Below are 16,230 nucleotides of genomic sequence, written 5' to 3' on the forward strand. Positions count from 1 at the left end.
GTTATTTCACATTCTACATCAAGCAGAGCGTTTTACTTGTTTCTTTAAAATTTTGAATTTTCCTGCGGGTGAATAGATGTTGAAATTCTGTCTAATATCTGTACAACAGAATGGTAGTAATACCTAGCAATGTTCCACCCCATCATCATTCAGATAATGCCTGCTTAATGACTGGACCATGTTCCTTACATGAAAAATAGAACCCGGGCATCAGGGTGGATTGGAAGAGCCGACAACTTTGGTGCATTAAGTCATTTCCTATTGTTCTTAATTTGTATGCAGTTCACCAAACATGGAAAAACACAGAACTTGCACACAATATTGCTTATCAAATACTGGCATAAGGAATGTGATGTCATTCATTCATTCGCTGTAACCTGCACAAAATACATACAACCAAAATACCAGGTAAATACAGACTTAAAGGGAAACCCCAGTCACTGTATGCACTTTAATGCTTATATCTGAGTGGTACCTTTAAAGTTTTAGGCTCTTCCCTTGAAAATGCATGGGGGGGGAGATTCTGCAGAACCCCTCGTATGCATTTGTCACATTAGCTGCACCCTTATTTTTGTACAAGAGACATAAGGGTCTGATGAAAACCCTTATACTCATGCATCAGGAGCAAGAATCATCAGACCACGAAGGTGGCAGGTGGGCATCTACCAACGCGTATCAGAGTACTCGGATGTTTGACGGAATGCCCGGACCCCCAATCTCTGTTTCAGTCCATCCCAAAGGTGTTTGATGGGGTTGAGGTCAGGGCTCTGTGCGGCCGGTCAAGTTCTTCCAAAGTCATCCAACCGTCTTTATGGACCTTGCTTTGTGTTCTGGGATAGAGTCGTGCTGGAATAGAAAAGGGTCTTGACCAAACCATGCCCACGTATTTGGAAGCATAACATTGTCCAAAATGTCTGCGTATGCCCGCTTCATGGTAATGACACATTTTGGACAATGTTAGGGTGACACAAGCTGCCCCAATATTCCTTCCATGAATGCGACTCTCGTCGCACTGGAAGCCAATGAAGTTTGTGAGTCGGAGCAAAATGAGAAAGGTCATCACGCGGGGACGATATGCTGGAGTAACCGCCCCCCTGTAGCATGGAAAGACCATCGTTCTCGGTAGAACATATTTAGATAGATTAGTGAATACCGTGACCATTCACATACGGTACAAACAGGTACAAGCCCTGAAGGCAAGGTGGGGTAACAGAGGGCGAGCGGGACCGGTATTTAGCAGGCCATGGGTGAGGCTTGGACTGAAACATGCTCCTTCCTCAACACCAGGTGGTTTCTGGCAAACTACACTGAGGCCATTAGGCGCCAAGCATCAATATGGCCCTTCTGTGTATAAAGTGTGTACAGTACAGTGACAGGATCACCGAGTAATAACTTATTGCGCTATAATCTCGCATGACTGGGCTCTCATGAAGGAACGCGCCTCGCGCCATGCCACTCACATGCTGATTTTACATCCGCTACATAGCAAACCACGCCCCCTGCTCCCACAATCCTCAGTAGCAATGACTGGCCCCGCCGTCTTCCCCACCGCCAATCATGAAGTAGGGCGTACAGTGAGATCCGGCTAATATCTATGCGCGACGGAACCACGCCCCCTTCTCACAGAGCGCCTGGATTCCTCCGCGCCACGCTCGCTCCCTCCCTCTCTTTCCCTCCGGCAGCCCGCCCGGCACCGCCCGAGCTCTGACCCGGCACCGCAAGCATGGAGCTCATCAACATCCTCGAGAAGACCGTGTCGCCCGGTATGGAGGCGGGAAGGGGAATGCAGGGAGATAGTGGGAAGGAGATAGGATGTGAAGGCCGAGAGGGTGGAGGAGGGCGGCAGGAGGAATAGAGGGTAAGGCAGGGAATGTGCCGGGCCCAGGCTGTCGGCCGGAGGTGCTGTGGGTCGTGGGGTTCTGGTCACAGAGCAGGGGGGTTTCCCTGGGTCTTAGGTAATGGGCATGCTGCTTTGAGGGGGTCTTATAGTGCTAGCCGTCAGCAATGTGGTGGTGGTGGGGGGGTCGCTGTCTGAAGCTGCCGGGCCTGATTTTTCCTTCTTTCTGCCATAGACCGTAATGAGTTGGAGGCAGCGCAGAAGTTCCTGGAGCAGGCGGCCATCGAGAACTTGGTGAGCACTGGGAATGACATATGTGGGTAGTGTCAGTGGTTGCTGGCAGGCGGTTGGGGCTCCCGCGCTTAGCTTGAGGCAATGGCCTGACTGAACCTCTGTCGCTGTGTGCTGGGTTAATCCCCTGCTTTCCTGTCATTTTGCGGCAGTTGAGGTCGGACTCCTTCTAGGCCTTAAATTGCAACCGCCAAGACAGGCGCAGCCTAACCTGCCCGCCATCGTGCGGCAGCCAATTGAAAGCTGAGAAAAAAGCGAGCCGGTTTGTGTCGGACCAATGATATTAGCGAGCGCGGGGAGCGGTGCGCGCGGGAGGCGGTAGCAAAGCACGTTGGGTTGAGCTGGGGCTCCGTAGTTGGGAGGGATCCTCGCTGTGTGACATACTGTAATGCAGCCTGCTGGGGGGGAGACGCGATAGACGGATCTTCAATGTTGTCACATTATTATTTTTGAATGGCCTATTGCGGCCGCCGTAAGTCTCTGGCTCATTTATCCGGCCTTTCCAACAAGTAGATCATACAGGTTCCCCTAAAACCCTGAGCATGGGTGGTTAGGTAATGTTAATAGTGCAAGTAGTGTTATGTCTGATTCCCTAAAGATAGTTTTATGGATGTCTCTTTCAAAGAGAGATCTGTCAACCATCTTTATGGGAAACATGCATCTGTGGTTATAGGGAAACCTAATGCTTCAGAATTAAAAACAAGCAGTGGAGCTGCATGCAGACTTAAGAAGCTTACTTGGATGTGGCAGATCAGTGCTTGTGAAAGACCTTTTCGTGGTTGGGTCCAATTGTACTGGAATAGCTTTGTCTGAAGAAAGATGCTGCGTTCTTGTAACGTGGGTTGCAGCAAGATAAGGGGGTCTCATAGTGCCCCTGTAAATGGGTGGCAAAATGCCCCAAGCAATCGTAGTGGTGCCGGGAGATATGGTGGTTTTGTGGCCGGTAACTCTGTGCCTACGTACTTTCTCCTGCCAGAACGGGGAAATTATACCACCTTCCTGTATCACCCTCTAGCTGGAGGGAGTTCTGCTACTTTACGCATCTCGCTTACAGAATTGTGTGAGGTTCTGAAGACCATCTCCAGAAGGATATTGTCACACTGGAGATAGCTTAGAGGGCGACTAAAATGTTGTAAGACTGAGATGTTAAGTATGTGCTGGAGGGAAGAGGAATGTGAAAACCTTGCGTGAAGTAATTTTTTTTTAGTAATTTTAGCGCAAAATGTCATAGAAGCTTAGATGTAAAGTAAGGACGCTTTACTGAGAGCAGTGGATTAGTGGAACGGCCTTTTGGCAGAAGTGGTAGGGGGCTAAAACAGTGAAGATATTCATATATGGGATATGCATAAAGCTATCCTGAATTTGAGTGCAAGGTCTGAGTCTCTAAACCAGGGTGGGCAGACTAGGTGGGTCAAGTGGTTCTTCTCTGCCCTTGTATTCTACGTTTCTGTGTTTGTGACGCTATTCTCAGATACGCGTTTATTAGACGCTGTATGGGATGTAGCTGGACATCACTCGCTGCTCTCAGCCAGACGCACACATTTTCTTTGAGCTTTTAGACCAGGGGTTCTCAAACTGCGGCCCTCCAGCTGCTGCAGGACTACATCTCCCATAATGCTCTTTCAGCTAAGGGGCTGGCTGAGGAGTATGGGAGATGTAGTCCTGCAGCAGCTGGAGGGCCGCAGTTTGAGAACCCCTGTTTTAGACCATCGTAGAAGTTGTAGTTGCTCGATGAGACACTCTCTACACTCGCTATAAGGCTGTAGTATGTAGTGTTTTGGTTTTTTTTTTTAGGGTTCGTAATGATCCTTTAAGTAATCGAATATACTTACCTGACTTGTAAGTGTTGGGGTTTATTCACTAAAGGGAGTGTTTTCATGTAATGTAGGTGCTAGTGTGCATACGATGCTCAGTTATTAAAACGACATCAAGCACGAGCTTATATTTTGCAATTAGTGCGATTGTCTGAGATCTGGTTTTAAAGTTACTTATTATAAAGATGAAGTTGAGTTTTTCTCTCTAACTATCATTTACAAAGTTTGAGAGCAAGCTTCGGGAGCAGTGACTTTATCAGCTGGATCAGGCCGTACCCCTTATTGGGATCCCCATGATTATTCCTCCAATTTAAGATGGCTAAAGGTTACGTCTCCGATGTATGGTCTGGAAGTGTGACGGAATACTTATTTAGATTTTTTTTTTTCTCCACTTTACTTTGGTTTCCCTGGCAAAGGCTGAATACCAGCGAGTATTTAGTATTCTTGGTTTGGTGCGGGGGGAGATTTGCTTTTTGCAGATCTTTAGGCTTCGGTTCAGAGTGATGTAGACTTACTAGAATATCGTCCTGTTCCGGAGGCCATGGCTTTAGAGGGACATACATTTAGAGAGCTTTCAAAGAAGGGCCACGAAAATGGCACATGACCTTATTAACCAAAAGATCCAGGAACTCGTTACCAACGTAATATTTGCATGTCAGAGGAGAAAGGGGTGATAGTGAAACCTTTTCAATGTATCAGGGAAGGAGTAGTATAACTAAAGGGCATGATTTTCAGTCCGATGGCGGAAGATATTTATTACATTGCCTGTGCTACTACTTGGAGGCCTTTAGAATATACAGGCCTCTCTCTAGTCCAAACATGATAAAGGAGTTAAAGGCTTTCAGCATAAAGCTAAGGAATAACATCTATAAGGGCAGCCTATATGGGCCAGTTTGCTTTCTGCCTTTAGCCCCTGGGGTAAGTAAGATGTCACAGATCCTCGATAACGGACATTCATCTAATAGAGGCAGTTGTGTAAAAAGGGTTTCTATGAGCTGCCCCACCTTACAAAGTCACCCTAGAGTATGTGGTGTCTGTGGCGTGGACAATGCACCATTCGTTCAGGTTAAATGCATGCATGTCGTTCACAGGTACCCAAAGCACTTGGGTTCAGCAAATGCGTTCAGCAAATGTTGTTTATAGCAGATTATCCAGCAGCGTGTCACTGGATCCATGCATTTACTCTTGACGTGTAAAGTTGGTATTTTAATGTAATCCTTTGCATTTCTGTACAGATTAATAGATACTTTTTTTCTTATCTTTTTTTTTTTCAGCCAACCTTCTTGGTGGAGCTTTCAAAAGTCCTTGCAAATCCTTCAAACAGCCAGGTGGCCAGAGTTGCATCTGGCTTGCAAATTAAGAACTCTCTCACTTCAAAAGATCCTGATGTGAAGTCGCAATACCAGCAGCGCTGGCTGGCAATCGATGCCAATGCCCGCCAAGAAATCAAAACTTTTGTAAGTTGTAGGTAGCTCAGCTTGAAAGAATGGTGGATCTTGGTTCCAAACGCTATGCAACCTTGCTGACACGTGGCTGTTGTGCCATCTCCCCTCAGGTCTTGCGGACACTTGGCACAGAGAGCTATAGGCCCAGCTCGGCATCGCAGTGTGTGGCAGGCATAGCGTGTGCTGAAATACCTGTAAACCAATGGCCTCAGCTCATCCCACAGCTGGTTGCCAATGTGACCGACCCAAACAGTACAGAACACATGAAAGAATCAACGCTGGAGGCGATAGGATACATCTGCCAGGACATTGTAAGTTACATCAATTGCACTGTATTAACCCTTTCATTGCTGTATGGACAAAAGAGGTTCATCCTGCATTTTTCATAGCAGCAGGGGCACCTCCACGGGCTGCATGGCAAATCAGTTTGTTTGACTGTATTGCGTGTCACCTACTTCAAAGTTGTGGCATCGATATGTCCGATCGGTCGGTCAGGGTGGGGGTTATCCAAGCAATTTTTTAAGACCTATTTTAACCCCACAGTGCAATCTGTTTTCTAGAGCTCCACTCAGGGTAGTTGTGATAATGGGAAAAGGTCTGTTTTTAATAGAGGATCAATGGCACCTTAGCTTTTGCCTCCTTTTAGGAGATTTTAGCAGTTCTTTCACACCTTTTAACATAACTGGAGTGATGATAGAAAGTGTCTTCTGTTATCTTGATGTACCTCTTTATAGTTTACAAACATCTTTCCAAACCAAAAGGCCTGTGTGTTAGCTGACCATCAGCTAGTAATTGGCCTGCTTGCCAGGATCTCTAGCTTATTTGAGTACTTACTTGCACCCTGGTGTTTTCTCTTCCTTATTTGTTCTGTTTTGCTTTCTTGTTAGGACCCGGAGCAACTGCAGCACAAATCCAATGAGATCCTCACAGCAATTATTCAGGGCATGAGGAAAGAGGAGCCCAGTAACAATGTCAGGCTGGCAGCGACCAATGCCTTGCTCAACTCCCTGGAGTTTACCAAAGCCAACTTCGACAAGGAGGTGAGTAAACAGCTGATGCCACACCGAGTGGATCGCTTGTGAGACAAAACAGGATCTTGTGAGAAGTTACTGGCCAAAGCATGCTCTCTAAGAGCAGTGATTCCACGCTGATCACGTGGCACCGGGAATGAGAAGAATTGCTGAGCTGGCAGATAACACATTTCAGATGCTTGAATTAGCCATTGTTTCCAGGGAATAGAAATTGTGATGGCTTTAACGTGTTCAGCCCCTTCAGTCTGTTTCATGCCCCCTCATCAACTGCTGAAGTTACCTCCTTGTTCAGCACTTTTAATCTGTGCCTTGGAAGCTTGTTTTTCCTGTCTCATTTACTTTCCTTTATGCAACTGGAGGATATAGATATAGATATAGATGTATATATATTTATCAATATGCTTTTCATCTCTAAGGGTGGAATTTCATTGTTTTATTGTGGATAGACATGCTTATCTGGAACTGACTGGTCACTTTGCTATATTTTTTCCTTTCAGTCTGAAAGACACTATATTATGCAAGTGGTCTGTGAAGCTACGCAGTGCCCAGACACCAGAGTGAGTAGCAGTTTAGACTAATTTCCTGAGCCGCTAATGGCGTCTTCTCCGCTCACATATTGGATCGTTTTTGTCCTCTAGGTACGAGTAGCTGCTTTGCAAAACTTGGTGAAGATCATGTCTCTCTACTACCAGTACATGGAGACCTATATGGGTCCTGCACTGTTTGCTGTGAGTATTTTACTTTTCAGGAGTTTGATAGAAGTCGCTGGTCTCCAATATCCGGCTTCATATGTGTTTGGGTTTGCAGATCACTGTAGAAGCAATGAAGAATGAAATAGATGAAGTTGCTCTGCAGGGAATTGAATTCTGGTCCAACGTTTGTGACGAGGAGATGGACCTTGCAATTGAGGCAACAGAGGTACGTTTGTTTTTTTTCTGCAGTTCAGCGGGCTGTCGGTCAAATTAATTCCAAAACGGTTTCACTCCAATTGAGATTAAAACCTCTCGATTTTTCCACATTAATGTGTATTTTAAGTAGGGCATGTGTTTCACAGAAATTAGTTTTGCACGGCGTATTGAGGTAGGATATTTGCTATAAAATATTCTATGATGAACATTTTTGTTTTCTCTCTAGTGAGCGTTTAAGTGACAACTTGGTGACATTGAGTGTTCCTTGAAATAGTTTTCTAAATGTTCAGATTAATGCATAACTCTTATAATTGTCTGATGATGACATGTTCATGCACCACGCAGAATAACATCTGTGTTGATTATGACTTTCTGAAGACTTAATTTCTTACCGATACATATCCATACACAAGTGAAATGAAAAGGTTTTTTTTTTTGGGGGGGGATCATCTTAATACCATGATGCACAGTTTGTCATATATGAATGTTTATGTACAGGCAGCTGAGCAAGGAAGACCTCCAGAGCATACGAGCAAGTTCTACGCTAAAGGGGCTTTGCAGTACCTTGTCCCCATCCTGACCCAAACTCTTACAAAGCAGGTGAGCAAAGTGCTGCTGTCGTCTAAAAACTGCTTTAGCATGGCTTTAGTGTTTGGTGTCTTCGTCTTGGCCCCTTTGGGAATGAAATTGTTTTTTGTCATGTGGGTCTGAATTTGCTTGCCTCTTAAGTATACCTGCATACAACTTTTAATCTTTTTCCAGGACGAAAATGATGACGACGATGATTGGAATCCATGCAAGGCTGCCGGAGTGTGCCTCATGCTTCTTGCCACCTGCTGTGAGGATGACATTGTTCCCCATGTCCTACCGTTCATTAAGGAGCATATTAAGAATCCGGACTGGCGTTACAGAGATGCTGCTGTTATGGCTTTTGGCTGCATCCTAGAAGGACCAGAGGCCTGCCAGCTGAAACCTCTAGTCATCCAGGTGTGAAGTCTCATACATGTCCTTACATTAAGGAGATTGTTAACCTTTATTTTCCTGCTTTGTCCAAGGATGACATGTTCATGCACCACACAGAATGATCTCTGTTGATTATGAATTTCTGAGGACAGCAATAAGCAGCATGGCTTATATATAAATATATATATTCTGCAATCTAGAGTTGTGCACTATGAAACGCCAACTGTGTGTATATCTGAACTATTTATTGCAGATAGAATACTTGTGTGTTTTCTGGCCATAGTGTGACATTAAATCCTCCTAAATATGAAGCCAATCAGAATACGTTTTTATACGTTCCCTTTAGTCTGCAGTTTTAACTTATTTGCTCTTTTATGGAATCATGGCAACACGTTGTTCAGGAATGTTTTTGGTTTGGAATTCTATGTAATAGGATCTTTTTGCTTTCCACAGGCCATGGCCACATTGGTTGAGCTCATGAAGGACCCCAGTGTGGTTGTTAGAGACACAACAGCATGGACTGTGGGCAGGATATGTGAGCTGCTGCCTGAGGCGGCCATCAATGACGTTTACCTGGCCCCTCTTCTGCAGTGCCTCATGGAAGGACTTGGGGCAGAACCCAGAGTTGCTTCCAACGTCTGCTGGGTAATTTAGTTGTTGACCATGTTTTGTATCTTTTTGTTGAGCAATTGAAGGGTGGGAGTTCTGTCTAATCGTATGCCTTATTACAGGCCTTTTCCAGTTTGGCTGAAGCTGCATATGAAGCAGCAGATGTAACAGATGACCAAGAAGAGCCTGCCTCGTATTGCTTGTCCAGCTCCTTTGAGGTGATCGTGCAGAAATTGCTTGAAACCACAGACAGGTCAGTGACCACACTTTTCATTAAGTAGGTCTTGTAATCAGTCTATTTACTAAACTGTTTGCAGGAGTTGTAGTTTAAAGTCCTTGACTTCACTATACATTAGAAACATTTCATCCAACATTGACATGGGTCAGCTCTCACTCTCACTCACGCTTTAATACTTATTTATGCTCTCTAAATGCTTCCCTACCTTCTCTGCCAACCGCTTCCTCATCTATCTTCAATCCTTAATCTTTTTTCTTCGTCCGCATCTCCGCAGACATAGCCCGACAACTTCTGCCAAAATGGCGGCGCAGCAGTGACGTCGCCAAAAGCGCTGAGAGCAATATGGCAGCGCTTGCGCTTCAATCTTTCATAAAAGCATCTCTGTGGACATAACGGGCAACTTGTGCCAAAATGGAAGCGCTGCAGTGACGGCATCTCCCTGGTCCTCCAATCAGGGCAGAGGACGTCACTGCAAGCACTGCCACATTGCCCTCAGTTCACGTGGTGACATCCTCTCTGATTGGAGGATCGGAGAGATGCCCTCACCGAAGCTTTGCCATTTTGGCACGAGTTGCCTGGTTATGTCCACAGAGATGCTTTTATGAAAGAAGATGTAGACGTGGTCAGCAGTGAAGGTAGGAAAACATTTAGAGGACACTGAAAAACTCATCCATCATTTTTGGCCCATTTGCACGTCTAATAATTTGTACAGGTACACTAAACAGGAAAAAGGAATCATGGCTGAACAAAGATATACTAAAAAATATCCGGTCCCTTGGAGTAAAAAGCAGTATCAGCTCAGCCATTTTTAGCTCGAGGAACCTGCCAGTATTGGCCCTTCATAATTAGTGAATTGAAGGTGAACAATAGTTTTCCTCTGGTCTGATGATGACATGTTCATGCACCACACAGAATTACAGCTGTGTTGATTATGACTTCTGAAGACTAACATTCTTGCTATAAGGGAAGACATTATTTCAGTGTTAGTGCCTTCTGGCACCAAGACTCTTGAGTGTACAGATATTGGGATACTTGTTTTCTTGAGAAGCTAATATTCCCTCTCCCCCCAGACCCGACGGGCACCAGAACAACCTACGAAGTTCTGCCTATGAAGCCCTAATGGAAATAGTTAAGAACAGTGCCAAGGACTGCTATCCCGCAGTGCAGAAAACCACACTGGTGATCATGGAGCGGCTGCAGCAAGTGCTTCAGATGGAGGTAGGAGTTGGAGCATCTGCTGCGTGAGACTGAGGACTCTGAGCCAGCAGCTTGTTGTGATGTATTCCTCCTCTCCTCTCTTCACAGTCCCACATACAAAGCACGTCAGATAGGATCCAGTTCAATGATCTGCAGTCCCTTCTGTGCGCTACTCTCCAGGTAAGGCGTTATAAAGACACAAAGGTTTGTCCTAGTTCTGACCTCACAAGTGTACGTATACTTCAGTGAAAAATATGCGCATGTCTCCATATTTTCAAATTTCATGTTTTCTACATATCTAGAAGTACACTTCACATGTACTTTCTGCATGTCGGTGTATATTGATACCAATGCGATGTGAGTTCTGTAATGTCTGAAGATGACAAGTTCATGCACCACGCAGAAATACTGTGTTGATTATGACTCTCTGAAGACGCCTCTTTGCCCATTTTTTCTACATTCTTAAGATGGGTCGCCTTCCTTGTAGACCGATCGTTTCAGCCATGCGTTTCTAGACTGTTTTTCCACATTTTATTTCACTGTCCGTTTCTTCTTTTTAGAATGTACTTCGGAAGGTGCAACCCCAGGACGCACTGCAGATATCTGATGTAGTGATGGCGTCTCTGCTCCGCATGTTCCAGAGCACCGCTGGCTCTGGGGGGGTGCAAGAGGATGCTCTGATGGCTGTGAGCACTTTGGTTGAAGGTGAAGATACCGTTTGGCTTTATAAGGTTATATCTCATGCATGGTACTTTATCTTGATTCCTTTGTTCATGGAGTAAGTGCTATTGAGTATGGTGATGTGATCACAACTTTAAATGTTTGTGTTCACTGCCTGGTTTGTCTGTACTTTAACTTTTTATTTTTTATTTTTTTTATGCAGTGTTAGGACCAGAGTTTCTGAAGTACATGGAGGCATTTAAACCATTCCTTGGTATTGGCCTGAAGAATTATGCAGAGTATCAGGTATTTGTGTATACATTTCTAAACAGTATCAGCTCAGCCATTTTAGCTGGAGGAACCTGCCAGTATTGGCCCTTCATAATTAGTGAACTGATGGTGAAAAATAGTTTTCCTCTGGTCTGATGATGACATGTTCATGCACCACACAGAATTACAGCTGTGTTGATTATGACTTCTGAAGACTAACATTCTTGCTATAAGGGAAGACATTATTTCAGTGCCTTCTGGCATCAAGAGTCTTGAGATATTGGGATACTTTTTAATTGAGAAGCTAATACCCCCCCCTGCTAAATCCTACTCCTTTTCATTTTGTATGAATTGCTTTTTTCTTCCAGGTTTGCTTAGCTGCTGTGGGACTTGTAGGTGATCTGTTCCGAGCTCTACAACTAAATATTCTGCCATTCTGTGATGAAATCATGCAACTTCTCCTGGAAAACTTGGGTGTAAGAACTGTTTTTACTCACTAATCTTAGGCCTTGATCATCTTGTGAATTTAAACAGTGACTACAAAATACATTTTACACTCTAATATTTTTTTCCTCCATTGTAGAATGAGAATGTTCACCGCTCAGTGAAGCCACAGATCTTGTCTGTGTTTGGTGATATTGCCCTGGCCATTGGGGGGGAATTTAAGAAATATCTAGATGTTGTTCTCAACACATTACAGCAAGCATCGCAAGCTCAAGTTGACAAGGTAAGGCAATAAACCTTCGCAATGAATGTAGGACAGTACTTGAAGATTGAGTAAGGCTATTGGGTTTTGGGACACTGTTTTTAATATTCTCTGGCTGCTTTGGGGCTTAGACATCATCCGTGGTGCACAGCTCCGAGAGGTGACCCTTATCTCCTTTACTCCCCACACTCTAGACAGACTACGATATGGTAGATTATTTGAATGACCTGCGAGAGGGTTGTCTGGAAGCATACACCGGAATCATCCAAGGGCTCAAGGGTGATCAAGAAAACGTGCACCGTGAGTATTTGCAGAGAGGGGTGGAAAACATTGTGTAGAAGTTAGCAGTCAGCTTCATATTTTTAGGATGTGCAATAATGATCTAGACCTAAAACTATTGGAGCCATGACTTTCTGACTCCTGGATTTTAGTAATTTGTAATGTTCTGCACCCTATTAAATATTACACCTTCCAGTTTGCAAAAAGGTGGTTTAAAACTCAGTGTGTTTAGACTGTAACTATAACTTGATGTTGGACAGTGTATATGGATATTGTCATCTTTAACAAGCTGTTTAACTTTACAGCTGATGTGATGCTGGTGCAGCCTCGTGTGGAGTTCATTCTATCCTTCATAGATCACATTGCCGGTGATGAGGATCACACAGACAGTGTTGTGGCCTGTGGTGCTGGTCTCATTGGGTGAGTATTAATGGCTTAGGGATTCCCTGGAAATCTAGATTTGAAAAGGAGGTTCATCACTAAAAAAAAATGTTACTTAATGTCCCTAATATGTATCATTTACCAAAGTCTTTTTTTTCATGTGTAGTATACATCAAGCCTATTCTGGTAACTTTACAGGCAATATAACAATTGTGACTTGTATTGCAAAGTCTTCTGGATGTATAGTCTAACTTTATTGGTTAAAAACCTTAATATGCGGATTTGGTTTGTGCCCGGAAGTATATGCCCCTGTCCGTGTTTAGCAGCTTACTTTCCTTTGTCACCTCAGAGATCTATGCACAGCTTTTGGGAAGGATGTTCTTAAACTGGTAGAAGCTCGTCCAATGATTCATGAGCTTTTGACAGAAGGAAGGAGGTCCAAGACAAACAAGACAAAAACTCTTGCTACTTGGGCCACCAAGGAACTGAGGAAGCTAAAAAGTCAAGCCTGGTAAGGAAAGGGTGCTGTGTGGTGACCTGGGGAGTGCAGCAGTGAACCACTGCCCATTTATTACAAGCTTTTCTACCTTTTAATTTTTCCTCTTTTCTCTTTAGACCTTGCCGGGTAGGTGATGCCTAATAGCCCACTGGAAATCTCCAACCTTATTTGAAAACAAAATTATATCCCGGAAGTGAGAAGTATGAGCGGATACTGAATGTTTGGGAATGAGCGAATGAATGAGTGAGGCTTCAAACATACCGATAATGCAACCACAGCAGTGCTGTGAGAAGAGCAGACTTCCTGGGAATGAGGTGGAAGAACCGTGATAGTCTGCCCAATCCCCCCAAGAGGAACAAGCGCAGTAGACGTCTGCTTTCACTGCCTTGTGGCCAGGGCAGAGCAGGAGTGACTGGTGTAACTTTATTTTTTAATTCATTATAACATCTGCCCCCCTGCATTTATTTTTTTTCCCCTCCAAACTCCCTGCTGAAGAATGCAGCACCCCCCTGCCGTGCAACCCATCTGAGAGCAGGGAGCCTGAACGGAAGGATTTTTCAGTCAGAGTGAGTGTGTGTGAATGAGGAGGTACAGCAGTGTCTACAGTCTGAACTTCATTTGCCGTTTATTCTGACCCTGAGGAGAAGGTTTTTAGTGTTCTAAGTGCTTCTGGATTCATCTAGAGGAATAACACGCAGCATTGTCATCAGATGCAATACAAGGTTTCTAGTATGAAAAATGTCTTTTTCTAGTTTAACTCTGTTTTAACTGCTTTTCTACAAGCGGCACTTAGGAGCATATTGCAGGTGCCTCTTGCAGTCGAAGTAGTTAGGGGAAACACTGGCTTGGATATTCTGTAGTCCTGTAGTAAGCGAGCTGCTTGTGGCATTAACTCTTTTGGTAACTTGTGACTAGGGCGAGAGAGGAATTGCTAAAATTGATGGAACAGGAAAAGCCCTCAAACTAGCACATAGTGCCCTATCCTTCAAAAATTGAGTCAGAATTTGAAATTTGTTTTGAAGGTTAACAGCCCTGTCCCTCTAACGTGCCAAAGAATCAAATCCTTAAAGGTTTCTTCAGTGTGAATAACCTTTTGCTCGGCGGGGGTCAGCGGCTCACTTCTCTCCATTCTTGTTTTTGAGTCGGTGCTGGCTCCCTCCTTGTAGTGAGATAAAAAAACAAAAAAAAAAATCGGATTATCAGTAAGTCAAGTGATGCTATGCCATAGAGCACTACGCTAACTTTTATTTCACTGACTAATGTGATACTCAATTTCCTGCACTTAAACATTAAAATTGAAAATTGAAAAAAAATAGTTTAAATGAAAATAATTAAAAAAAAAAATGTATAAGTATATTCTAGATACGGATGGACGTACGTTGGACCATGGCACTTGTACAAGGTTCTATTTTTTCACTGCAGTTAAAGATTAATAAAATGGTGTCAAACATCCCCTGCCCTCTATCTTGTTTTTTGGTGGGATCACGTAAAGGGATTTTGGTGAGTCCCATACCCTCCCCAACTCCCTGCGGAGCCCGGCTGTCTGTGATAGGAGTGAATGTGTTTGTGTGTCGTAGGCATCCTTCCCGCTTTAAGGTTATGCACGTCATTTCTTTATGGGCCTTTAGGGTAACTGAACACAGAGGGGTTAATTTAAAGGAGTTAAATGAGTGGCGCTTCCAGATCATCGTGGAAAGCAATGATTACTTTTTCATGAGTGGGCAACATGTAGTTTACCACTCGGTGCCTTCTGGCTTACCTTAAAATCTTGGCTTTCTGTAAAGGGGTGATGAGGGTGCAGGTTTTCATCTCTGACCAAATTTACAAAAAACGTTAGCGCATCCAGATCCTCCTGTCTGGTACTGCTGGGGTTAAAACTCTTTTGTCACCCCTTTTGTCACGTTGCGAAGGGCACTAAATATTCCGTAATGCATCCTGTGTCTGGGCTGTGTGATTTTTTGACTACAAGGAGAATAAAAAGCGATGCAGTGCTGGAAATGAAACTTGTGTGTGTCTGACTGCCTCTTTGTTTTAGTGTCCCCGGAGTGTGGGTTAAATCTGTTAATGTGCCGGCACCGCTTACGATACGGCCTTCCGGAAATTGTGACTCCGGGAAGTGCGAGAACGTAAGGGGAGCGTATGGCTCATATCGGTTCAGAAACAAACTTCTAAAACATCCGATACTTGATATCTGTAATCTTAGGTTATTGCCCCACCGCTCCGTGTCTGTTCTTGTAATTTACTGGAGCAGCAATGATAAACGCAATCTTTCTCGGTGCCACTGAATAATTTTCACACCGTATTTTGTTTGTTTGGACCCGAAGTTTCTGTACTGCAGCTATATTTAAGCACTTTTCTGATAAGATACAGCAGCACAAACACTAGGAACGCTGTTGAAGTTCTAAAGCTTTCGCTGAAAATTCTTTATTAAAGTAAAATTTTGTATCCTATTCTCCTGGCAGCTTTTGATTAACTTGTGACGCAATATAAGTTACGGAATAAAATGTTTGCACTAAACATCATCTGAGAAGTGAAGGTGAGATTATAGAGAATACGAATGAAAGGGAACTATTTATTAATGTTCTGTGGTAAGTGATCACCATACATCGTGTTCTATAAATGGGGGAAAAGTGCCTTGTTGCTGGGGCTACCAGAGAGCTGGTTCTGCCACTTTACAAATTTCTGGTCAGACCTCACCCACGGTGTTGTGGAGACCCCGTATCCAGAAGGATACCGACCCATTGCAGAGAGTTCGGAGGAGGGTGACTATATATAATGTAAGGCAGTTTACGGAGACAGCGGTAGATAACTGGAACAGCCTCCTAAATGAAGTGATGCAGGATAGTACAGCATGCATGAGATACGAGGCATACGGCTGAATCCGTGACAAGACCAAAGAAAAGTCAAGTAGATCAGATGGGATGAATGGCTCCTCTTTGCATTCACCTATGTTTCTGTGCCCATTGGCTTCAGCACCAGCTTGGAGACCTCTTGGGGGGGGGATAAGGAGACATCCGTGTGTTGAAGTGGGGGGGCGGCCATTTTGTTCCTTCTGACCAATCACTGGTGATAATTTTTAGACCACATAGAGGGTGGGAAGCT

At 44.2% G+C, this 16,230-nt stretch overlaps 1 protein-coding gene across 1 annotated transcript; it reads left to right on the plus strand.

Annotated features, from left to right (window-relative positions):
- The first annotated feature begins 1,631 nt into the window (after positions 1 to 1,631).
- Positions 1,632 to 14,580, plus strand: KPNB1 (karyopherin subunit beta 1). The gene is made up of 22 exons (XM_053453016.1): positions 1,632 to 1,763; positions 2,073 to 2,131; positions 5,217 to 5,399; positions 5,498 to 5,698; positions 6,275 to 6,427; positions 6,916 to 6,975; positions 7,057 to 7,146; positions 7,226 to 7,336; positions 7,825 to 7,926; positions 8,089 to 8,313; positions 8,743 to 8,934; positions 9,021 to 9,151; positions 10,207 to 10,354; positions 10,442 to 10,513; positions 10,894 to 11,038; positions 11,217 to 11,299; positions 11,632 to 11,739; positions 11,847 to 11,990; positions 12,164 to 12,269; positions 12,554 to 12,668; positions 12,979 to 13,140; positions 13,245 to 14,580. Coding segments are annotated over exons 1-22 (2,631 nt in total). The 5' UTR covers positions 1,632 to 1,723; the 3' UTR covers positions 13,246 to 14,580.
- Positions 14,581 to 16,230: the final 1,650 nt, after the last annotated feature.

The sequence above is a fragment of the Spea bombifrons genome, chromosome 13 (assembly GCF_027358695.1).
Source record: "Spea bombifrons isolate aSpeBom1 chromosome 13, aSpeBom1.2.pri, whole genome shotgun sequence".
NCBI classification, from domain to species: Eukaryota; Metazoa; Chordata; class Amphibia; order Anura; family Pelobatidae; genus Spea; species Spea bombifrons.

Excerpts from the sequence above, each read along its gene's own strand:
- KPNB1 (XM_053453016.1), top strand. The coding sequence starts at position 1,724 with ATGGAGCTCATCAACATCCTCGAGAAGACCGTGTCGCCCG. Across the intron at positions 6,428-6,915 it reads AAGCCAACTTCGACAAGGAG|TCTGAAAGACACTATATTAT; the intron begins GTGAGTAAACAG and ends TTTTCCTTTCAG. Across the intron at positions 7,147-7,225 it reads TGGGTCCTGCACTGTTTGCT|ATCACTGTAGAAGCAATGAA; the intron begins GTGAGTATTTTA and ends TTGGGTTTGCAG.